This window comes from Paramormyrops kingsleyae, chromosome 11, assembly GCF_048594095.1.
Source record: "Paramormyrops kingsleyae isolate MSU_618 chromosome 11, PKINGS_0.4, whole genome shotgun sequence".
Taxonomy (NCBI): Eukaryota; Metazoa; Chordata; class Actinopteri; order Osteoglossiformes; family Mormyridae; genus Paramormyrops; species Paramormyrops kingsleyae.
In genome coordinates, this window is record NC_132807.1 from 25,370,243 (window position 1) to 25,395,170 (window position 24,928).

The 24,928-nt window shown below is 45.3% G+C and overlaps 2 protein-coding genes across 3 annotated transcripts; one reads left to right on the top strand and one right to left on the bottom strand.

The window, feature by feature from the left end:
- Window positions 1-2,223: 2,223 nt before the first annotated feature.
- Window positions 2,224-6,272, top strand: dhdh.2 (dihydrodiol dehydrogenase, tandem duplicate 2). Its single transcript, XM_072718341.1, has 7 exons — window positions 2,224-2,385; window positions 2,868-2,979; window positions 3,080-3,243; window positions 3,351-3,603; window positions 4,189-4,313; window positions 4,729-4,879; window positions 5,467-6,272. Exons 1-7 carry the CDS (start codon window positions 2,296-2,298, stop codon window positions 5,574-5,576), a joined length of 1,005 nt encoding a protein of 334 aa, XP_072574442.1. The 5' UTR covers window positions 2,224-2,295; the 3' UTR covers window positions 5,577-6,272.
- Window positions 6,273-8,310: 2,038 nt separating this feature from the next.
- Window positions 8,311-22,367, bottom strand: pkma (pyruvate kinase M1/2a). Of its 2 annotated transcripts, none has more exons than XM_023819646.2 (11): window positions 22,267-22,367; window positions 16,496-16,674; window positions 16,231-16,322; window positions 14,153-14,284; window positions 13,838-14,024; window positions 13,364-13,634; window positions 13,045-13,195; window positions 12,761-12,913; window positions 11,090-11,256; window positions 9,637-9,818; window positions 8,311-9,386 (listed from the first exon to the last, which is right to left on the bottom strand). In XM_023819646.2, exons 2-11 carry the CDS (start codon window positions 16,644-16,646, stop codon window positions 9,280-9,282), a joined length of 1,593 nt encoding a protein of 530 aa, XP_023675414.1. In that variant the 5' UTR covers window positions 16,647-16,674; window positions 22,267-22,367; the 3' UTR covers window positions 8,311-9,279. The 2 variants fall into 2 exon arrangements, with proteins under 2 accessions (XP_023675414.1, XP_023675415.1); XM_023819647.2 differs by lacking the exon at window positions 11,090-11,256 and adding an exon at window positions 11,724-11,890.
- Window positions 22,368-24,928: the final 2,561 nt, after the last annotated feature.

A 24,928-nucleotide genomic window follows, 5' to 3' on the forward strand; every position in this document is an offset into this window, starting at 1 on the left:
AATGGACAGATATATTCTCAGTGGAAGGCAAAGTCTTATCTGCGCAGTCAGGACTAAATAGGCTACACTTCTCCACCCAGGGCTCCAATCCGCCTTAATCTTCAGGGAGATGTTCTGCTGTGTCTTTGCCAGTGCACTGCAGGTGTAGGCTATGCATGTTGACTCCCAGGCACAGCCCAATACCCCACACACCAGAAGGTGAAAGTGCAGTGTGCTTGTGACCTGATGGGGCCACACTGCAATAGTGCCCCCTCAAGAACGAAGTCTGCCATCCAGGGACCATGTCTCTAGAATGGTCATAAACCATCATCCCCCCAGAATGTGCATCACAAAGGGGAGATTACATATTACAACTGTTGCTTCCTTAAAGAAAATCATGGTCCTCTCTGGGTTCAATACCCCGGGGACGTAATATCTCATGTTCCGAAGCATAAACAGAATCTCCCGCAATAAAAAGCTCTTTCTCACTCAGCTCAAGCATGATAAGATGACTCTTTGAAGAGCTTGCTGTTAAGGCTTAGCGTCTTTCAGCCCCAGACGCCTCTTCAGCCAGCCCCCCCTAGCAGAGACTGATTACCTACATAAGCCAATGACATTGACGGTATCAAGCTGTTTCAACACCTATTACTCTGTCTTCCTGTCAATGACACGCTGTTCAAGGTCAATTGACCTTCCTGACACAAGCTTCTCTTATCTCATAGATTCCAAAACCTAATAAGACAAAAATAAAGAAGTGGGAACAACCATATCTTATCAAAGAAGCATATTATCATTAACAGCCTCATATACTCTGTAAAAGTCTTAAGCAGTTGTAGGAAATGTTTAAAGCTATTTATCTAGGTAGTAAGTGTATATTTTCTCAGAATGAAAAGCAACATTTAATAATAGAACATATGCAAATTATGAGTGAAACAATAAAAACTAACAGGTATTTCTTATGTTCTCCTAAAAGTTACTGATATCTTGTTGGATGGCTATAGATGGACAGTGCTTCAGTTCCCAAACCTCAGCCATTCCATGTGTTATTAAACTTCATTCATAAATCCAACTAATTTTAAAAAGTCACTAAGACATTGATTCGTCATATGAGGTATGCTAGGGATCAAGTCAAAATATACATGGCTGTATTGCTGCAAATACTGGGGTGACTTTAGGAGAGGTTTTGAAAAAGTTAAGGGCTGACACATTTTGACAGGCGTAATAGTTTTACATCAACATGAAGATCATCTAAACAATTTCCGGTGGCTGCTTAAGACTTGGACAGTAATGTACATTATATGGGAAAATCAGTAAATCAATAGTAAATGAATAATAAATCAAACTTTTTATTTGAACTTCTAGCAAACCGATGGTCAGGCAAGGGACTGAGATTCTGCTAGATGTATTTTTATTTTTGATATATTGAAAATTGTCATATTTTGGAGTGTTCAGGTGAAGAGAAAAGTCAGTTCTTATTCAAACTAATTTATCTTACAAAGCTAATTTGTCCTGGTAACTATTATTTCTGTCACAAAGTAGATAACATAGGCTACAAATATTTTGTGTATGTCAGGGAAACTCTCAGACTTGTGTTCTGAATTATTTGCTAGGAGTGCTGTTTCAGCATCTAAGTTATGATGGCAATAAGACTTGTTCTTTGTACGTCAAGTATTTTAAGGTGTGCTGCTTTCCTTTCAGATATTTTATGTCAGTTATTTTAGTGCTGACTGGTATTTTAGTATGTACCTGAATGAAATGTATAGGAATGATCTCCTTATGCGTCCAATATTCAGATGGATCATGACTCTTTATCAAGGGCCTACAGTAAGTACCAAAGGGACCAAATTAGCGCCGAGCCCCTCCACCCCTCCAAAACAGACACATTACTCACACAATCCATAACGTCCATACCTATATCTACGCCCTTGCTATGCACATTGCATAAATTAAACAAAAATACATGTGCATGCACTGCCATTAAGTATTAAAACAAAATCATCATTATAGGTAAGACAGTATACCCCTCTGGTAAAACAAGCCGGGTTTCATAAGCGTTGAATAATAAGGGAATACATCTATAAGGGAAATTGTTAAACACTGCACAAGCACACGAAACTGATAAATGCTTCCCCTATTGTGGGCTGTTTAAACACTTGAGGAAAAACACGATGCAGAAACTTCCCGATCAGAAGTTGGTCAGGCGGGGGTGTTTCCACCTGCCGCCACCTCATGTGACGCGCGATTCCCCCTCTGGCGCCGCGGCGGAGCAGATTCAGCAAATACATTCACTAAAAAAATCCCCCATCCGGCTCCAACATGGCAACCAAATGGGGAATCTGTAGCGCTGGGAAGATCAGCCACGATTTCGTCGTGGCCTTGAAGACTCTGTCTGCTGAGGACCACCAGGTAGATCCACGTGCCACACGTTCCCGGCGCTTTACTACCAAACTTGTGGGTCCGACTGTTCAAGTCCCCCGGTGCAAAACTTTAGACGAACTTAAGAACAGTGGCTGGACTTTTAGTTGTATAGCGAAACGAACTTGCGTACTTTTTTTCATTCATACAGATATTAACGTTTTGTTGCTCGGCAGGTTTTAACAAGAATCACAGCTGACATACAGAGATTTTCGGGCAACTAATGGACGCCCACACGAATAATTTAAAGTGAAACTAAATATGAAACTGACATTATCCTGGCAGTAGAGCAGGCACAACGAGTAATCAAGGGCTGTTTATACTGTAATGCGCCGACTATTTGCGCACTCTAAAATAGTCGTTCGCTTTAATTCAAACAGCACATTGTGTGCTTCAATAAAGAACATTTTTTGGAGATGTCATTAGAATGAAAAACTCATGATTGCTCGTGTGTGATCCGCTGTTTTCCCCAGGTAGTGGCTGTGGCCGCCCGCAATCTGCAGCATGCCCAAGACTTCGCCAAAATATTCGGCATCCCGAGAGCTTATGGGAACTACGAAGAACTTGCAAAAGACCCGGAGATCGGTACGTCTACCTGCGCTATTACGATACTGCATATTCGTTTTAGATTTCATTCTGATGACTTGTCTCTCATTCTGCTGGCGTTCCCTCTTCTTGTGGCCAGATGTTGTGTATATTGGCTCCATTCACCCCTGCCATCTCCAGCTGGGAGAGCTCTTCATGAACTCCAGGAAAAATGTACTGTGTGAGAAACCACTTGCCATGAACTCCAGGGAGGTGGAGCTGCTGGTCACTGCAGCCAGGAAGAACCAGGTCTTTCTGATGGAGGTACTGAAACCGCTCACACATGCTAATAGGGGAATTACCTGCTAAGTCAGTCTGTGATTAATGACACAAGTTCCTATTTCTCCCATCACTGCTTCTCACCGCTGAAGGCCGTGTGGACACGTTTTTTCCCCGCATCCCTGGAGATCAGCCGGCTGTTGGCCCTGGGTGTGGTGGGAGAGGTGAAGATGGTGAAGGCTGACTTTGGCTTCCCGCTGAGGCACGTGCCCCGCGCGGTGGAGAAGGAATTAGGCGGCGGGGCGCTGCTGGACATCGGGATCTACGGCCTGCAGTTTGCCTGCATGGTCTACCAGGGCGAGAAGCCTGAGTCCATCCAGGCCACCGGGGTCTGCCTGGACACAGGTAGCAGAGGCCTGGGTGGTCAGAGTCGCATGGGGGTTGGGGATGCAGGGCCGCCAGAAAGAGCCAGAGACTCAAGGTTTATGGTACCTTGACCATTTTCCTCAGGCAAGGGCAAAAACTGTCACCTTACAGATGCAGAGTATGGATTCACTTTTAAATCACTTCACACATATTTGATTTAGAGGAGGAACCACTTGGATTATGAGTGAAATCTACAAATGATTTACAAAATAAAGGGCTACAGTAGTTTATTGCACAATAAAAGCAAGATTCTGTCATTAATACCCTGTTCCGCTCAGGAAAGTCCGTATTTTTGCTTGTAAAAGCTGCAAAATAAAAGTTTTATTTTATTTTAGGTTTTACTGACCAGCAGTGTTTAAACCATGCTTGGTTTAATAAATTGGGTTTATTATGACAGAATAATGCATGTAAATCTTAGAGGACAAGAAGCTGAGTCTGGTAAAATCCAAAGGATCTTTTACATGCACTTTGGTCTGTTCCTTGGGGTCTGCAGATGGGCTAGGGACGGTAGTTGGATGCACACGTGTTTATGGCTGCAGTCTAAGGTGATGGTGTTTTGCCCAGGTGTGGATGAAGCCATGGTGCTTGTCCTGACGTTCTCAGGCAACAGGATGGCCGTGATCATCTGCAGCGTTGCTGTGGAGCTTCCCAATGATGCCACCATTATTGGAACTAAAGGGGTGATTAAGGTGGGTGAATTTTTCATAGTTAATCTTCTGACAAAAGAGCCAACTATAAGCAATTAAATATAAATCTTTGATTCTGAGATACACAAGTTTAGGTAGGATGTAGTTAGTCATTTTCTCAGACAGCAGGTGGCGCTTTTCCTGTATATACAATGTAGGTAGATCAGCATGAACATACAGTAATGCATGGTTCCCAAACTTTTCAGCCCATGACTGTTACATATTGCATATAAAAGTGCCAGAGACACGTAACCCCCCCCCCCCCCCCCATTTTAAATATTTATTAACATACTCTGGAAATCATCTCACTATTCCTCCCCCCCCCCTTTGACCCCAACTATGGGAACCCCTTTGACCCCACCCTGTTCCTGAGGAGTCCCTGAAAGTTCTTACCCTAGAATAACCCCCCCCCCCCCAGATCCCAAGCCACATGTGGAGCCCCACCTCCCTGATTGTGAATGGGAAGGAGACCCAGTACCCGCTGCCGGAGCCCTCGGTCCCCCTCAACTTCATAAACAGCACAGGCATGCGCTACGAGGCGGAGGAGGTGCGCCAGTGTTTGCTCACAGGTCTGTCACGCAAAATGGACAACTGGTGATCTTTGTGAGGGTGCTCTTTGTTTGGATTTGGGTTGTTAGTCTACCTTGAGCTCGTCTCCTCACTTATTACGCTGTAGTACATTCATTCAGGTTAATTTTGTTTATCAGTCTGTTTTCCCTTATCCGTAATTCAGGAGACAAGGATGCTGTTTGTTGCACAAATATTTAATTCATTTCAGGTGACGCTTCAGGCGGTGTTGTGCATGCCGCATGACTCCCAGCCGCGTTTGACGTCGAACAGTGTTTGCCTGTTAATTCGACAGCACGGCCACTAGATGGCAGCAGCGTGCTTTTGTAGTACAGAAGATGAGCCGATGGACGATGAATCTGGCACATAACGCAGAAATACTTTCGATGGTTTGTCATGTATGCATCAGTGACTTGGCAGTTCTGAATGGTGCTGGGAGTCTGTTCATTTTCTGCCACTGCTCCCAGTGTTATGGCAAGCCCCTAATGCCTATCAGAACTGTCATTTAATTTAGCCTGTTGTCACAGACAAATGGCTTGAGCCGAGTAAATAAGATGTGAAGGAAAATAAAAGGGGTTTCCTTCTCCAGGTCTCAAAGAGAGCAGCCGGATGTCACTGGCAGACTCACACCTCCTAGCTGACATCATGGACGAGGCCAGGCGGCAAGTGGGTGTGGTTTACGAGCAGGACACTCACTGACCTCTCTGCCGTTTGTCTATTCAGATCCCTCCAATATGAGCCCTGAACCAGCTGCCCCTTGCAGGTTCTCTGCTCATTAAAGGCCCATTTTCGGACTGACTTCATAGTGTATTTGTCATTTTATGGAACATGCCCAGTGGTGTGGAAATAAAAACTGGCAGCGTTGTTTTTTTTAAGCTTCCGGTGACTCGTGTTGGTTAAGCTGTGGTCCAGAGCCTGTCTGAATACAGCAGAGACAGGTCATGTCAGGACAGGGCAAGCGCACAACTATCCACGCATGGTGGAATCATTCCAGCCTCTGGCTTCCTGATACGGAGCCTTAGAACTCTGATTAAAAGGAGGAGGAGAGCGATTATCTTCACTTTGCACCCCACACACCGAAGAATTCACAACTCGTTGTCACAAGTCAGGTTCATGGACTTTTATCCTTTTACTCAGCATTTGCTCAGTCCAGGAGGGGGGGTGCTCAGCCCCCAGCAGGTTAGCCACTTTCAATGTTAAGAAATACGGTATGGGATCTGAATGATTTTTCAACGGGGCTGAAGCCCCCCCAAATAGAGTCTCGGTAAGTCAGGTAGGCTGTGGTCCATACTGATTAAACGTTTAATGGCTGAGAATGAGGAGAGCTAGAAACACCTGGCTTCCCATATTATCAATGTAAGCCAGCTGGTTGTGATTAAAGACATGGACTCTTAAGTTGTTTGCTCGTCCTTCCTGAGTACATATGGTGAATTTCCCCATTTCTCTAACAGAAGAGCCAGCTATAAGCAATTAAATCTAAATCTTTGATTCTGGGATGCCTAAGTTTAGGTTGGATACATTTTGACATTTTCTTGGACACCAGATGGCGCTCTTCTCATATACAGTATAAGTAGAATAGCGTGCAGGTGGAAGTTCAGTGAGGTTAGTTGGTGATACATGGCATTAAAGAAAAGGCATTGCAGCTATAAAGTGTGATACAGAAATTCATTATATAAATAATAGTCCAAACATAAGATTTTAGTGTGTTGTGCTGGTAACGTTGTACAGTTGGAACCTGAAGAAAGCAGATTTGAAAGGAAGACTTTTTTACTGAGTTGAAAAATAAAAAGATTGTTTGGTAATTGTCAGCGGTCAGGAAATAAACGCATAAATTATAGGTGGAAATGCTCTGTAAAGTCAGTTTTTGTTGTTCCACTTGGCTTTTCAACTTTCTCTAGATATGCAGTGTCAAGGCCCCAATCTGGCGCCCCTAAGCTGTCTTCATTTCCTGTCCAGCTGAACAGGATGTGACATCACCCATTCCTGGCCTCACATAGAATTATGAGGTTCATTGAGCCTGTTCCGCCTTGGATAAACAACTATTACACAGCTCTTCCCCCCCTATACAGTCATTTAAAAACCCATCTTGATGATAACCCACTGTCTCACCTGGAAACCTGCAGTTAGATCACAATGTCAAATGACACTAACCAGGGGTAGTCAATCTTTACCTTTAACCTTTAGCTCAGCTGTTCAAGCCCAGGTGTGAGGACTCTTCAGTCAATCAGTCCTCTAATTAGGGAGTTGTGGCAAAAAGCCAAAAACAATGGCCCTTTCTGGGTAACCCCTGTACTAAACCATTATGTGATAGCTGGTAATGGGATTTCTAGGCATGCTGAAGACCTGTCAATTACTTACATTAACTCTACTGCAGAGAAATTGTGAGTCAACCTCTTCCAAGTTGGCCTAGTGTATGACCCGTTCATAAGCAAACTCCCAATCCCCAAGGCTAAATCTTTCAATCTTTCTTTCCAGAGAAACTCAAAGGTGAATGGAAAAATGGCTGAATTTGGAGTCTAAAGCTTGACGCCCCTAAAGTTCTTTACAAAACTGCAGTATTTATGAAGAGCTACACTTGACATGATTCTTGTCATAGATTTCCTCTATAACACCTGATATACTTGGTCTTGAGAAAGCTTGACATTGTTTATTGTAACTAGACTTACTATAACAGACCACGGTCTTGAGCACGTTGGCATAAATGATCTTACCCTTGAACAAGAAAGATCAGTCTACACAGTATTTCCCCACTAATTAACACCAGTAATTGTCCAACTGTTGCCCAGGCTATTGCTCCAGTGCTCCAGCTGTACGGTCTGTAGTACTCACTGTCCACGCACTGCCAACAGCGTCGGCACGGAGCTCCACGAGCTGTAGGTGGATCACCCTTTATTCCCCCTCCCCCAACACTACAAGTAACTTAAGTTTCTTACTTAAAAAGCAGAGTCAAGAATGTGTGTAAGAGACACTGCTTTGTGATTTTCATTGTACCTGGACTGAAGCCTGAATTAGATATAACAGCATCTTGGCCGTTTACATGCGTCACACATCTTAGCTCTGCAAGACCAGTAGCTGCTTTTGGACGGACGGAGAGGCTGGTGAAGGTCAGGGCCCAATCAGGCACCAGTCGCTTTAAGCTTGTGGGGGTTTTGACTTACACAAATCATGTCCTGAAGGCAGAATGAAGAATAATTGGTTGAGAGAGAACCAACCAGATTGTACAAGTGGGCCCAAGCAACTAGAGGCAGGACCGAGCCATCCTTTTGGTTGGTCTGACTTCAGACTAACATCTAACTAGATGTTAAGTAAACTCCTATGACCAGTCAATGCATGAATAAGTAACTTTTGATGTAGTCAAAATGAGGAGCTTCACTTTAATAAAGCACAAAACGTCCATCCCATTATCCCCTGGCACTCAAAACACACACACCAATCAGTGGTCATCTCTTTTATTGATGGTCCAATCAAGCAGGAGAAATGGTTACACCAGCTGTATCACCACCAGAAACAAAAATGAAGTTTTACATCCTATAATTAAAGAAGCAACAGTAGGACAGAGACTTAGTTACTGACAATCAGATTGATGGGAGACTAAGAGACACAAATGGAAACACAAAAGAAAGACTCCTCACCCCCCTGTTCAATTACCTTCCACACCTCTGCAGGGGGTGGGGGAATAGAGAGGTTGATGTAATGCCTCTCTCCATTTCAGGGATCATTTACACTCGACACCCACCCCTGCTAAGAATCTGGATCCTCATCCATTTTAAACATAAGAGCTAAAGCTAAATCGCCCAAACTGGTTAAGCATTAACATCAAATTTCATGGGGGGGGGGAAAAAATCCTATGAGTTATAACACTGAAGTATTAGATTAGCTGCCCACCATCCCAATACTGTCTGCATGGCTAAGACACCTCAGCAGAGCAGCAGAAGTGGAGGACATGGCAATACTACAACTGAATGAAAGACACATGACTGCACACAGAGAACTAGTCAAATGGAGCCATTTGCGTCGAAAAGCGACTGACTTCCAGCAAGTCAGACCTGTGGATACAAAGCTTCCTTTGGGGATGTCGGCTGTGACAGGCTGCCGTCCAGCACTTGCAAGCCTTCCAGGCACATTTCTGTGGGCAAATTCTGCTTCTAGGAGGGAGTACAGGGGTCCTGGAGACTGCAGCATTATGAGAACTCCTAAGGGAGAAGAGCTGGAGTGTAAGGAAGTGCTGTTCAGAGCAAAACTGCATTCGGGTGGGCTGGTGTGTGTTTGTGTGTGTAACCAGACGGTTGGGCTTCGTTTGCAGTGACAACCTAACTGTCGGGGGTGAAGGTAGCGTGGACAAATGATACAATAGCAGGTGGGGTCATGGGAGTTGCATGGGGATTGTCCTTCAGGTAGGAGTTTAGGGCACGAGCACGACACGCATGGTGTTGGTGTAGCCAGATCCGGGGCGCCAGCCGGTCAGAACGATGACCACGTCGCCAGTCTTGAAGAAGCCTCTGGCCTTGCCTGCGAGAAGCGGGACAGTCAGAAAGGGCACCCGGGAAGATCAAAGCTTGGCATGAACGTAGAAGAACTGGACCATGAATGTGATCAGAAGGATCAAACAACCTCACTACTTTGATGACTGTATTACACATAATCAGTTAATGGATGGTACTCAATACACCAGGTACATCACGGGGGTATGAGGTCACTGACACCACTCAAGACCACCTCCTCCTAACAGGAGCACAAGGGCTACTCCAGGCATGCTCACCCATGTCCATCGCGAAGTTAACGCGCAGGTCCACATCCTCGGCCCAGACGTCATGGGCAGGCTTGTTGTACAGCACAGGGAAGATACCACGGTACAGGTGGGCTTGTCTGGCAGTCTGGCCACTGCGGGTTACAGCGATGATCGGGGCCCGGGGTCTATATCTGGAAATGAGGTGGGCAGACCTAGGAACGGAGAGGAAAGGGGTCTTAGTCACCATTCAGAAATTCAATAAGATCAGATCAACGTTTTAATCCTTGCATCCCAGCTATCAGGATACCCTCAAATGTCTTCAGATCTCAGTCCCTGGTAAGGGATGCTTCATTATACAGGGGAACGGTCACAGGAACCAGAGCAGAACGGCCATGACCGAGGGCGATGCCAATGACACACTGAACATGGAGACAGCTGGAAGAGTTAAATATAGCTCAGAAATGCCATGGTTCAAGACTAAAAAGGTCAGGGAACATCTGACTTGAAGTGAATGTTGAAGATCTGCTGCAGAGCAAGCACCACATTCATTTCAGTGTGCAGGAGAATCACTTCATCACAGCCTTTCAGAGCATTTAGCAGCAAGCAAATGAGGCCAATTCCTGCACATGCATTGCAGTTACATTTCACTTACGTGATTGAATTTTTAAAACGACACTAGGGCTTCCTGATATGTCACGATGTACTTCCAATTAGATGTTCAATAATCACCAGGGCTTGCTTCGGGGTGACGCAATATGCCTCATTAATATTAAGAATACTCCTAAGAATTACTCTGCTGGAGTAAGTAAACACCCGTATAGTACCGAAAAGCCAGTGTCCAGACAAATGGTTACCCCCATCATCTAAAGCCCTGGTGATTATTGGACATGCGCCATAACACAATGTGATATCGTGCAGCACTAATTTACATATTGGACTGCAAGCGCAGAACTTCTACACAGCTGTGAATACAAATGCAAAGCCATGTTGAAGAGATGTAACAGTTATGCCCACAAACCTCTTCAGACACTGAAGTCTGAGTCAATAATTTTTCATGGTCAACAGCCTAATTCGTTCTAATATTTGGAACTGACCACTATGAAGAATCAGTCTGGTTTTATTGAAGTTGAAGGTTGAGAAAATATTGACTTGACTCCCTGGAGAACAGCCAGAGAGCATGTGTACAAGCAGCCTAGAACTTGTGCAGAAGTGCAGATCTCGGGTGGTGCATGTTACGGTGCATTTCTTCTCAAGTGAAGACATTTTAAAAGCCAAGCTCACTCAACGCAGGAACGAAGGCATGACAACATTACAGCCCCTCTGGAGAACATCAGCTTGTGACCAATCAGTTCTCTTCTCTTCCATTCTCACATTCACCTGCTGCTCAAAGCCCCCATCCTCCAGCTCTGATGCTAGGGGAGGGGCTGGCTGGGGGTAGTCCCACTTGTCAGCCACCCCCCCCAGCCCCCAACACGCCCCTTACCTGCCAGTCTTTGTGAGCACAATGATGGCACTGGCACAGCACTTGAAGGAGGACTCGACGGCGCCCACGGCGACGGCCTCGGAGGGGTCGCGGGTCAGGCGGGAGGAGCGCCGCAGCTCCTCGAACAGCTGCCTGTGGAACGTGGCCGCCTCCGCCTCACGGGCGATCTGAGTGGCCACGCAGTCCCGGGGGGGGTTACTCAGTCACGCCGCACACAGCCAGCACAGAGGGAGGTGGCTAATGCAAGCTGTGGCATCCATCCCCTCCAAAACATCAATTCTGGACAGTGATTACAACCCAACTCGCATGCAAATCTGGACAAATCCTCCAGAGTGCGGTTGGTTTCAATTCAGATTCTGGATAACCTCCAGATTGCTGAGTATTATGAAGGGGAAGGTGCCATTTGCCAAGCCATCTCTCTCCATGGCACTGCCTGCCTATCCCTACTGGCCTACTCTATTAACGCACGATCCTGTTCCCAGCCCTCAGATGGCTATCTTGATGCCAGCACTCCTTTGTCCCGCTCAACACCAACTTTGAGCCCAAAGCCCAGGGCTTGGGAGGGCAGACCAGAGAAGGCCAAGTCGAGTGGGCATCCCCATCCCCATCCCCCTGGTACCTTCTGACCGCATACCTTCCAGAACCTGTGAGAACAATGAACGTCGAGGCCAAGATCTTAAAGGAAGCCTCGACGGCACCGATGGCGATAGCCTCGGCCGGGTCGGTGGAGTGCGGATTGGCGCGGCGCAGCTCCTCGAACACCTGCCGGTGGAACATGGCGGCTTCCGCCTCGCGAGCGATCTGGCGTGCAGACGGAGGCGAGGCCCACGATGCAGACGGGCAGAGTGAGGAAGAGAACGGAGAGACAGGAAGAATACGCAAAGCAGATTTAGTTCATTGCAGTTAGTGAGAGAATTAAAATCATCCATCAAAACTAAGCAGGTCAAATCAAACAACTCCACTCCGTGTCTTCGCTTCAAAATAACAGCACTAAATGCTGTTTTAGTATCAAGCGAGCTGATGCTACATTAGACACCACAGCACTCTACATGACCCATAAAACAAGAACATCCAACGGTTGCTTCCTATTAGTTATGAAACCTAGTACCGATAAAGCAGAAGAGTGCAACAGAGGTGTTACGACACCCATTAAAAAGCACTAGTGAGGAAGAGACGTGGCCATATCAGGAGAGTGCAGAGTTATGTTAAGCAGGATGGCAGAAAGCATTTATGGGCAGAGAGCAAGGTTAGCGAAGGGCAGAGTTAGCGTAGCATCGAGCTATGGATCCTGGTGAGGCGTCAGGGTGGCTTGTTTTCAGTGAGGGCAGAGAGTTAGTTCCACAGGCAGGGCCCTCAGAGACTGCGCCGGCCACGCTCAGCACCCGTGGCTCAAGGCACTCACAAAACATGTCTGAGGCGTCTCGGAGGTCAGGCCCAGATAAAAAAATAAAGTGAAAATAAAAAACCACAAAAACAGCAGAGGTGAGGGTGGGGCAGTTTATTTGGCCGGCCGAAAGTGTCCTCCGACTGAAAGCAAGAAATGGCATGAAGCTGCCGTATTTTATATTTTAACAACATAACAGACTGACAACAAAAGTTTACCCAAATCCTGCCAGCTGACTGACCCTGAGCTAACAAACACCCAGACCTCCCAAGATACAAGACACTCACCATGTGCTGGGTACGGACTGCTTCCAGGGGGTAGTCACCTTTGGCGGTCTCCCCGCTGAGCATGATGCAGTCTGCACCATCCAAAACGGCGTTGGCCACGTCGCTGCCCTCGGCACGGGTAGGGCGAGGCTTCTTGATCATGCTCTCGAGCATCTGCATTACCAAGAGGACTCACTGACCACATCTCAGGCACACCGCTAGGTTTCCATTTACCTTGAAGTGACCTGGATCTGCTAGAAAGGCCATCCAGCTCCCCCGAGAGAGAGAGAAGCAGCTTCACACACCTGAGTGGCACAAGTGATGGGCTTTCCAGCTCTGTTGCAGCGGCCGATCATCATCTTCTGGGCCAGGAAGACCTTCTCCGTAGGGATCTCAATGCCCAGGTCACCACGTGCCACCATGATGCCGTCACTGGCCTCCATGATCTCATCAAACCTGTGGTGACGAAAGTGAAGCCTGCTTCAGACTCTCCACACGCAACGTTCATTAAACATCTATGGAGCGTGGAGGACCTCAAATGAGCCTGCTAGGCCATATGATATTCCGATATTCCTTCAGAGCTGCATCCCATCCAGCGAAGCCCTGACCCCTTCCCGGATGTACCTGCGGACCCCTTCGTGGTTCTCCAGCTTGCTGATGATCTTGATGTTCTTGCCCTTCTCGCCCAGCACCTCACGGACGGCGTGCACGTCGGCGGCCTTCCGGATGAAGGAGGCAAACACCATGTCGACGCCCTGCTCCACGCCAAACTGCAGGTCCTTGATGTCCTTCTCCGACACAGCGGGCAGGTCCACGGCCGTTCCTGGAAGGTTCACGCCCTTTTTGCTGCCCAGGGTGCCACCGTTCTCGATGACACAGTCCAGGTAGTTAGCCCCTAGCATGGGGAGGGCAGAGGGCATCTGTCACGCCACACTTCAGTCATGAGATTCATATTAACTCATGCATGACACCATCATAAGACAATCTGGTGAGCAATTCACTTATATTGAAGGGGGGGGGGGGGGTTGCTACACTTCTATTTCACTACTCCCAAGAGTAGCAGCCAAAGGTCAATAATCTGACAAGACCAGGGCTCACCAATCTCTTGAACCTGGAGTGAAATCAGTCCATCATCAATGTAGACCTTGCTTCCAACTTCCACCACTTTGATGATGTTCTTGTAGTCCAGCCACAGAATTTTGTCGTCGCAGTTCTCCATGTAGGAGTCATCTAGGGTCAGCCTGATACTGTTTCCTTTCACTAGCTCCACCTCAGCAGTGCCACTCTGAGTGGGGCGAGAGAGCAGAGATGTCAAATGAGATCCAGGAACATCTAACAACTTGCATGAACAGCGAGCAGATCATACAACATGTTAACAATGCTGACGTCCGAGTATTTGCATGGTCAACTCACGCCCTTGATGAGTCCCGTCCTGATCTCGGGGCCCTTGGTGTCCAGGGCAATGCCGATGGGCCGGAAGTGAATGCTGCCAGGTTCAAAACTCGCCTCGGCCTCACGAACGTTCTTGATGGTGTCACCATGGTACTGTGAAAAGGATCAAAGGAAGACTTAATGTGGTGCATGGGTAAGAGGAAGAGGATTCAGTCATAAACAGTTGGGTTAAAACAACCTGTACTGAACTGTGCGAGTCTAGTCGACGGCCCAGCCAAAACTAATCTTTGGCACCAGAAACGGCAAAGCTTAGCCAAATAAAACACAGTAATGGGGGGATGGGGGGGAGAGAAATCAAAGGGTAAAACCAAAAAGGCTCAGAAACCCACAGGGAGCCTAATGAGGTGATAAACATTATGTCCCATAATTAAAACAAGAATGAACTAAGGTTGCCAGCTGAGTCACTGAACTCCCACAAATGGTGGGCAGAGAAGATCAGAGCTGGATCACACCTTCCTGGTCTATGACAGTCAAACCTATAATCTTCCAGGGGACCATCTGTTATGGACTGGCCCAGCAGAGGCAGGCAAAGAGGGACACATAAATAGCTCTGAACAAGCAGAGAACTTCTAGCAAGATTAACAGAATATTCAAATCCTGCTCCATTCGGAAGACAACCTAAGTTAGACCAAATGAATGCTGGAACCATAAGTAGGTTCACAGGCAGAATGCTTCGGATTGACACAGGTCTGATTGTTTGCTTTCCATGGTGTGAGAGAAAAATGTTTCTATGCCACAAAATTTCCCATATCAGGGAGAAGTTACAGGCACTTGCTAGTCTGAGGAAACTGCAAGGCTTCCTGAACTGTGTGCTTCTGATTTAGAACAGAGTTTAGTTTCACCTAATGAGATATCATTACAGATACCTATAAATAAATCAGATGTTCCTTTCGTGCACAGGACAGGGTGAAGGGCGGTGACGTGTAAGGAGAAGCCGATACAAGGGAACACAGGCTAAAGATAAGCCACAGGAAGCTGGCCAATAGCTTCACTGGGTCACTTACAAAGTCTGATCAGCAATGCTACCTCATGGTCTGTCCCATAGGATGTTCTGCTACCATTGTGCTACTCAAAATAGCTACTCTAGAACTGTTAAGTCAGTTTAATTCCTTGGGAAAAGCTACATTTTTCCTTAATGCACGAGGAGAAAAAAAAAAAACGTTGAACAACAGACATAGGCTAGAAAATTCCTACCCTCTGAAACACTATTTATAGCTACACAAAGTACTAAGATGAGGTTTCCTCTCACTGTATGGACAACCATATTCCATTCCCATATTCCATTCTCAGCTGGTGTTACCGTAATCAGGCTAGGTAACAGCACAATTTACTCATCCTGCCCCAAACATGAACTATCCTAAATTTGGGTAAACTATCAAGACCATTAATTATGAGAATTTACTGGTTGAAACTGACTGGGTGTCCAGTTTATCCAAACATACTATTTTATTTACTGTATTCAATTATGACAACCACTCATCAGAATTTTCATCCTCCCATAAAATATGGCATTAAAAAAAAAAACCATTCCAATAAAACCACTCAGTTATCACATTCATAAAATACAAAAAATGAATGCTGTGTTTCAAGATAAAGTGAAATACATTTAATCAATCCCATCCAGCTTATCACAATTACCTGCCATACAACTGAAACACTCATTGTATTTCAGGAAAGATGTGTGGGTGTCTGTCTGACTGGGGGGGGGATGGGATTAGGATAATGCAGCTTTAAAAGGGGCTTGAGAGTGACATGACAGCATATGGTCAAAAGCATGAAATATCAAACAGCTGATCAAGAAGCACACCATGGCGTTGTTAATCACCCCCACCTGCACAGATAAGGTAAAAAGGCCTCTTAAAGGGGAAAGTTCAAAAGGTCAAGCCCCCAGGCTGTAATACAGACTGCAGAAGCAGGTCAGAAAAGGCCATGGGGGCAGATTGTTTTTCACACACGCCGACCCTTCAAATGTCACAATGAGGGGACAGCAAAATGGTAGATAGGGATGCGAGGAGGGAGGGGTGGGTGTTCATACCCACCTCGTGAGAGCCGTGAGAGAAGTTCAGACGAGCAATGTTCATGCCAGACTTGATCATCTCCTTCAGCATTTCAACAGAGCGAGAGACCGGACCTAGGAGGGGGAAGGAAAGGCAAGTTCAAATAAAAACTGCCCAAGAGGCCAGTGAATTAGCTTGGCACACAGTGGGCCATTGCCGTAGCTTAGTGCTAAAGAAAGCAGGAAGAGGGAACATGCAGGTCAGTAGGAACAGCAGGAAACGGCTGAGGAAAGGGAAGCCAGCTGACCGATGGTGCAGATGATGCCAGTGTTGCGGGCTGTTGTGGGCTCCGAATCTATGTCCAACAGGCATAGATGGTCCAAAAAGGTGTCTGCCATGGCAGCGTTCAGCTGCTGCGTCTGGATGAAGGCTGAACCCAAATCTTGGGGCTTTGACATGATTGGAGTGCTGTTGGTTGGGGAGGTCCTGGGGAGGAGAACAGAACCTCCAAGTTGGACTAGACATAACAAAGCTCCAAAAGACAGGAGTACACACAAACCAGAAGAACACAACATGCAGCATCTAAATCCTGCACTGAAGATCATTAAGAGACAGTGGCCATCTCAGAGCATACAGACAGACCACCAGAATTGTGACCATTAAGAAATTTTGCCAGATGACACAACTTAGGACGGACAAAAGCATGGAATGTCGCAAAGCTCTTGCTTGCGGTAGCAACAAAACGTACAACACGCGATACAGCATGCTTTGGTTCAAATGGTTGATAAGTCTATGTACTGAAGACATAACAGATTACAAATAAGTGATAAAACCATGCTTACAAGCATAACCACACATGTATAGAGGGGAAAAAGATGGGTGCATTTAAATGATTATTGCAAAAGCAGACAACACTGCTAGATACATATCTACGGTATGCCAAATCTCTCTTGGAGAAGTCTTACCACATAACAGGTCAAACAGAACATTCGTGCCGTAACGCTTACATGTTACTGAAAAGTATACACATGTCTGTACTGTCACTGCACCCATTCCCCAGGGAGTCACCCATTTCCTTTGCAGTGCAGAGCCAGATCATGACAAAGACACCTAAAGCTCTTGGAGAGCAACCTCTCCTCTAAAACTATCAGCTAATTCACCTGGGGGCTGAACATGCTGCAAGACAATTATCTAGAGGAAAAAAATAATCTGATCCTGGAAAACCAGAAAGATAATTAAGCCAATGTGCTCAGTGATGCAGCGAGGGGTCTCTGGCCTTAGAGAACGCTGCAGGATGGTTAAACCAAACTGTAAAATCAGTTCCTATACCCAGGAAAGAAACTGGGACAGTTATTGTGGAGGAATTTCAACCGCGGTTCAAGTTTCCTGTTACAAGAGTAACTGAACTTACCCTACAAGGTGAATTAAAGATTTCACTACAACTTTAAAACTTCACAAAATGTTGCAACTGAAGTTAAATGTGTGCAACAATTTCCAACATCCCCTTTTCCTCTATATTTGGCATTATATAAAGAAGTTGCCTGCATACAGTTACACTCTTTTTTGCCATTCAGGTAGTCATAAGGTCTACCAAGATACAAATTAGCTTTTGAGAACCACAATGGAATAGTATATGTAGCACTGTCATAAATTATGTAAAAGAAGCCTAGTAATGTGTAACTCCTAATGAAGTAGCTGCAGAATCAGAAGCCTTATTGGAATTGTTCAGAGTCCATATCAGCATCCATGACCTTTTAGTGCAGTTTGGCTCAACATCAGAACAGAATGTAAATAAAACCTAACTTGAATTCACTCATTGAGAAATAGTAGTGCAACAGACGTGCCTATGTTGTAAAAGGGAAGCAGAACTATGAGAAAGCCTTCACTTAGGTATGAGACACACCCTTAGAGCAAAGAAAAGGATCCTTTCACTGTTTAAACAGGCTCTGACACAGACATGAATGGACGATATCGGGGCAAGGATCAGAGGCAATGATACCGCTAGTTGACCAAGAGTGGAAGGAACCCCTTTGTCAGATGAGACATTATTTCACCACAGGATTAGAAGAACTCTAAAACCAATCACTGAAAAACTTGCCACATGTTTCCAACCCCATTCACACTACTTGTTTATTTTTTGACCCTGACTGGTAGCAAATAACTCGATAGTCCTTGACACAATAATGCAGATTCACTAAAAGTACAAGTCTATTATATTAGTTTAGCAACAAGTAAATGTGACATTTTTAAAGGACAAAGGAAGGTAATGGTGGCACCTAAGCATATTGATGCCCAAAAGCAACGCAGATGGGAGACACAAAACCGCCCCAGGGTTTGTGGGAACTCCACCTTGATGTGTAATTCAGAATGTGTTTGTGTGCTGGCAGCTTACAATTTCCATAAACTTGAGGTTCTGTTTTGCAGTCATAGTGAAAAAAGTCAAAGAGACCAGTCAGGCACAAGCGGAGTCTCTAAAGGCCTTTTTGGAAACAGGGGACAGCCCAGTGCAGTACGTGTAGAGCCTCACATTCTCTTGAACGTGGCTGGTGGGGGGGCAAGCTGGGTAGGCGGAAGCTGAAGGGGGCGGATTTCTGCCAGTGAAGGCTATACACATCACTTCCTCTTTAATCCACACTTGCATCGCATCACATCGTCCCAGCTTTGATGTTCCTGCCAGTATACTACATGTCAGGACCCAACAAAATGAACCAAACCGCATTTTATGTAATTTTGCCCAATTACAATTTATGAATGATTAAAAGCTTGTATTAACATTTTAAGTCTATTTTTAAACTGCAGATATATTGAACGCAATGGCAGACACACACACACACACACACACACACACACATATATATATAAAAAATGGATACAGCGTAAAACAATTAATTAATTTTCTTAAATTAATTAGCATGCCTACCCAAAAAAATACAGCCCCAAAACATTTATCTGCAAGTTTTTATTTGAAACCGTTGTAAGGGGTTTTCACTGAAGTACTAAAAAGCCATACGGGCAGTTATCTATGTAAACAATCAACTGTACAGCATGACCTGGACAAGCAGGCTAACCTTAAATTCTGAAGGCCATAGCATTGTATTTCTGGCATGAACAGATGGTCTTCTTCCAGTCAGGCAACCAGCTAACCACATAAATGAGTTTGCAAGCATAACACTGATTCGTCAGAGAATGACAGGCATGTAATACCACTTCGACTGCCATACATTTGTGTTAAAGGGATGAAACATTCCCCAAAGGATCCCCGCAGAATGCTCTCAAGGTCATACGCAGTGTGACATGCCTCCCCTTTAAATATCAACCACACTCTTGACATACATGCAGTGTCCCCATATATAGTTAGTGCTGGAAGAGCAATTAATCCTAGGAATCGTATCTGGCAGCAGCTCCACTCGCTTCAGTCACTTTTACTCTACTACAGCTTTAGCAAAACACTACACCACTATTTGGTGCCGACACGACCAGGACAAGGCGACACAGGACGTCGTAATCATCGCCATGACCTCAGCCTCATCGGTAACTGGGCAGTCCACATGATGCCTACGTTTCTCAAACCGCCTGGCTACATACCTCACGGAGCTTTGGCTCCAGCCGCCATGGAAATATGAGGATCTTAATGAAGGCTTAGACGGTCCTATGATAGGGGCTGACAGAAAAGGAGCACCAGACACCCACAGCATACGGGTGGCCAGGAAGAGCCCTGGGGTAAACCCTAGGGTCTTCATTATGCTACAGGACTCATGTCCCAAGTACACTATGCTGACCCCTGCAGGGGACCCAGGCCAGAGACTCTGGTTACACATGTGGTTTGGTCTGGGGGGGGGGGGGGGAAGAGACCAGTAGATGTCAGTACTTAAACAGAGCACTCAAAACCTTTCAATAACGTTGCCCGTCTATTTAAAGCAGGGCTTTCTAATGGAATAGCCTGCATCAGAAATGACTACGAAGCACTGCTACGCATTGAAGCTCTCAGAATGAAGCACAGATTAAATAGGCAGGATCAGGGGAGCCTGTACAGTCAGATCGTTTCCTGCCACCACAGATGCAGTCACACATAATCCAGCGCGCACACAGACACGCGCAATTCTCAGCTTCCCTGAAATCACATTTGGTGATTAATGCTGGCTGCTAAAGACTGGTGAGGATGCACGTACACCACATGCAGTGAGTAAAGTGGGTCCATTGAGTCACCTTGAGGGGCAATACCAAACGACTTACTGCTGTCAGGAAGTGTGCATGCCAGAAACAGACATCCCTGAATGACTACTTCAAGGCCAAACTCAAGCCTCTTTGTGCATCATACTAGAACTTCACAGTGGAAAAAAACTGAACACATTCATTTTGCCAGTCAGAAGACTGGTTTTTCCCTTTCCAACCTGGCAATTCAACGAATCATACCCCCACCCACATGACAAGAACTTGAGCCAGCAAGAAAACCACATCGCAACTCCTGGATAATGTCATAACCACAATTGTAGGTTTGTTAAAACATTTACTTGATTGCAGACACTAGCTCCACTGATTAGGTTTTATGAAATATCTTGGATTTAGCTTAGTCAATTAAATATAGCTGAAACTCAACTTTTTAAGAAATGTGATTTTGAACATCCACCGACGAAAATGTTAGGGCTCTCACCCCCGACTTTCTACGTATTTTTTTTTATTTCTATGCGGCTTTGATTTAGGTGCCTACAAGTATGAATTATTTCAGCAGAACACGTGGTACTCTGTAACGTTATGACTCCGCAGAACTCCGGAGGGGGAGGGATGCTCAGTCAGACGATGAGGTGACTGACAGCGCTTCAGCCAATGGCGAGCCGGAGAACAGGGGGAAAAAAAAACCAGGAAAGGCAGCGAGAAACAGACTCAGCACCATCCCAGAAACATTGTTGATTTTGTAAAATACCCATGAAATGAGCAGCAACACGCATGCAATAGAACAATTACGTGAATTGCAGGAGGCAGCATAGGGAAATGAAACCCTTCTTTTGCCTGATTTAATCATGAGCGTCGTGGCGAAACTACTTAAGATGCCACATTAAAGGCAGACAGAAAAACCCAGCGCTCTGGCTATCGAGTGTAAAGCGAACCGTAGAGGCGCAGGGAGACAGATGACATGCCGGCAAGGTCAATGACCATATTTAATAATTTATACCTCTGCGCAACGCAGACAGCGCAGGACGGTATCTCGTGCCCCCACTAGTACCGTTCATACGAAAACCCCAATAAAAACGACAAAGTAGCATGTATTTATCATCCCGGCACGTAAGTAACGGTAAGAGACAAGAATGCGGTAGGCAGCTTTAGTGCTGCCCGGGGGCCGATGCGCCGCCGGTCACGTTAGCATGTCTGCGTCACATTTTCCCCCCCGAACCGGAGAGCGGCCAAGGGAAGGGAGGGGGAGCGCTGCCTAACGGATGGCGATGCCCGGCCAACCGCAACATCTTCCAGTGGGGAAAAGCAGCACAGAGACGAGACCCCAAAAACACACCAGCCTGCAATTAAACTGACAGAAACTCAGCCAGTGCTAGATACGCCTCACGCTGACATTCCTGCGTTTTTAGCTAGTCGCTTTTCGCCAAGCCGGAAGGCTGCTTCCTCATTGACGTACACGGATTTATTACCTAGTCAGAAACGTATGGTCCACAACATTCTGGTTACACGACAACATACAAGGTAGTATCTTAAACGGCTCGGGCAATTTTTAATGACCTACGAGCATATGGTGAACAGATTAATGACAGTTTTATATAAAAACGCCACCAGCTTAAATAGTTAGGATAACTTGACCGCCTAGAAAATTAATGCGTTACGGGGTGTATTCTCCATGAGAAGCCCCTTCGGTCATATTACCTACTAAGCTGCAGACTATCTGAACCACCTGTACAAGGCAGTCGTCATCTTATACTTTAAATAGTATACTGTTAACCCAAACTGCACGCGTTACCCCGCAACTAATGCAGCATGACAGCTAACTAAGAAGGAAAATAATAATGCTAAAACTCGTACTTCGAGGGTTTTATTCGGGTACTCAGAGGCACCTTTCACTGGACGCAAACTCACCAGAACAGGATGAACGACTTCGCAAACTGACGCGCTACAGTCCAGGCCACCGGCTCAAGGTGAACCCTTTCATTTGCCGGTACTACTTATTGTGTATTCTGTATCTCTCCGACTCGAAAAATAGTTCGCAATATAACATGCCCGCGTTCAAGTCACATTTTCAAAATATAATTTCTAAATATCCTCTTTAAGTCACATATATTTTAATTGATTGAAACGTTTTTTTAAATAATGATTTAAGGAAATATGACATTACAAACCCTCAATGGCGGAAGATTACATTGCAGGATGTATAAGGCGCTTTGATCTCATTATCGACCAATCACAAATCTCGCCTGTAGCACATGGCATGCGACTAGCATGTGATAGAAGGATATATTCAGTATGTTACTTTCGTATATGTAATGCTGGGTTGAGTCATGCGTTTTTACGTAAATAGCCAGAGAATGTGTTGAATACGACATAATAATCCACGTGAAAGTAAGGATTGTGTCAGTTCATAATTTTAAAATAAATCTAAACGACTCGGTGGATTACAAAAATCTCATCTCCACTAGTCGTTACGTTTCTCTAACGTAGAGATGCACGAATACCCTGTCGCGAGACGAATACATGACTCATAGGCTTTCATGGACGTTTGTATGTGATTCACAGATAATGCAATGGAGAACAGATTATGCTATATTATACAGATTTCATATTTTAAAAATTCGTATTCGGTGTGTACTAATAGTATTTGGAATTAAAGGACTTGGACAAGTAATGAAACCGAGAAAGTTTATCTGAATTTAATGGAATCAAAGTTCCGACTACAGGTGTGTCCCAGCAGAAGAACATAACTGGTTTGTACGTTCATTTATAATGCATCATATGTTCAAACATGAAATGCTTAACAGGCATATGGGGATGCTGGGGCTGCCTGATCGCCCGCCCGTTTTGCCGCACTATTTAATGTGTTCATGTGCGAGCATTAAAGGTTCCTGGAGCCTGAAAACTTATCTGCGCAGCACTCATGTTTAACATTAATTTTAAATACGATTTGTCATTACGATTCAGATCTGTCAACTGTATTGGATTAAACAATTGAGGATTTTATATTATTCTAATATGCCATGACTGAACAAAAAGCTCATGTAGCTATTGTTCATTAACCATATACATTGACATTACCTCTTATTTGCTATGGACATCCTTTTATTTAAACATATATCTTTATGTCAGTTATCTAACATTCGGTTCCTCATTCAGTTTATACTGCACATGCTTTTGGGGGAGGGGCAGCGGAAGCCTGTCCCATGTAAGATAGGGCAGAAGGCTGGGGGACCCCCCCTAGAGAGGATACCACACATACAGGTGTGCACAATGGACAAATTTAGAAATACCAGCATGTCAGTCTTTGGACTGCGAGAGGAAATGCACACAACACAGGGAGACCATACAAACTCCACACATAGACACAGTGGGAGTGCAACCTAAAAATAAAATGACTGTATAGGACTGTATAGGACGTAGCTAGAAATTCTGAGCCCCCTGAAAAAAATGTCACCTTACTCCACCCCCCACTAGGGTTGCCACTTTCAAACACCATGACCCCCCCGATGTTAAATATTTTTAAGCTGGGGCGGTGTTTACACAGTGTCTTTGTTTTGAAAGACCGATCAGATGACAACTCAGCCCCCCCCACCCAATTTTTATAATTCAATGTATTCAAGGGACCCTATCAAGTGTTGGGCCTCTCAATCTGCTGTCAGGGTGTCCATGCCCCTCCGATACCACCGAGCCAGCTCATTACTATAATTCATGCCATAAAGTCATGTGTTATATATCAATCACAATCCCTTGTTGAAGAATGTTGAATTCAAAAATGTTGAAATCTGTCTAATATCGCCTAGATGGTTTAGGTCATTTGTTGCTAAAGGATGACCTCAGTGTGTCACTGTTTTGTAAACCTCAAGAATGGGATGTGCAAGGATGTTTATATTGCTTTGGACAGGGCCAGATTTAGGGGGGTGGGGGCCTCTGGGCTAAAGCCATTTTTGGGGCCCTACTTACAGCATAAAATGCTGGTGTAACAACCAGAAGAAAAAAAACGGAGACCCCTACAACAGGTTAGGCCACGCAAAATCCGCCAATCCTATAGTGAACCATTTATTTGCTTGACTTCTTTCCGCAAAATAAGTTTAATTCTATTTACTTTTATCTGAACTCCCTAATATAGTTCCCCAAAAGTATTTCACAATAGTTTTAAGATCATGATTTACAGGAGGTGAGATGGCAATAGAATAGTTTCAGCTATCTGTCGTCCATCCATCTGCCATCTTCTATGCTGCTTATCCACTGGACAGAGCAAGGGAACACTCTGGAGCAGGGAGGGACAGGGATTAACAATGGGACCTGGCCTTTGGAGTTCGCCACAGGGTGTTGGGGGGGGGGGGTGCCTGAGCACCTGCCCATATTGCCCAAACTATTTAATATTATCATAATATGATCACTGAGCACCTGCACCTTAAAACATCTCTGCATGGCCCTGTAACAGGCGTGGCTTGTTAGGGTCATGACAGGGAGTGGACAGGCAGGGATATAGTAGCACCCCCCACCTCGAGGCACACAATCCAGGCACTGAGGGACCAAGACATCAGACAGCATGTCAACAGGGCCGGAA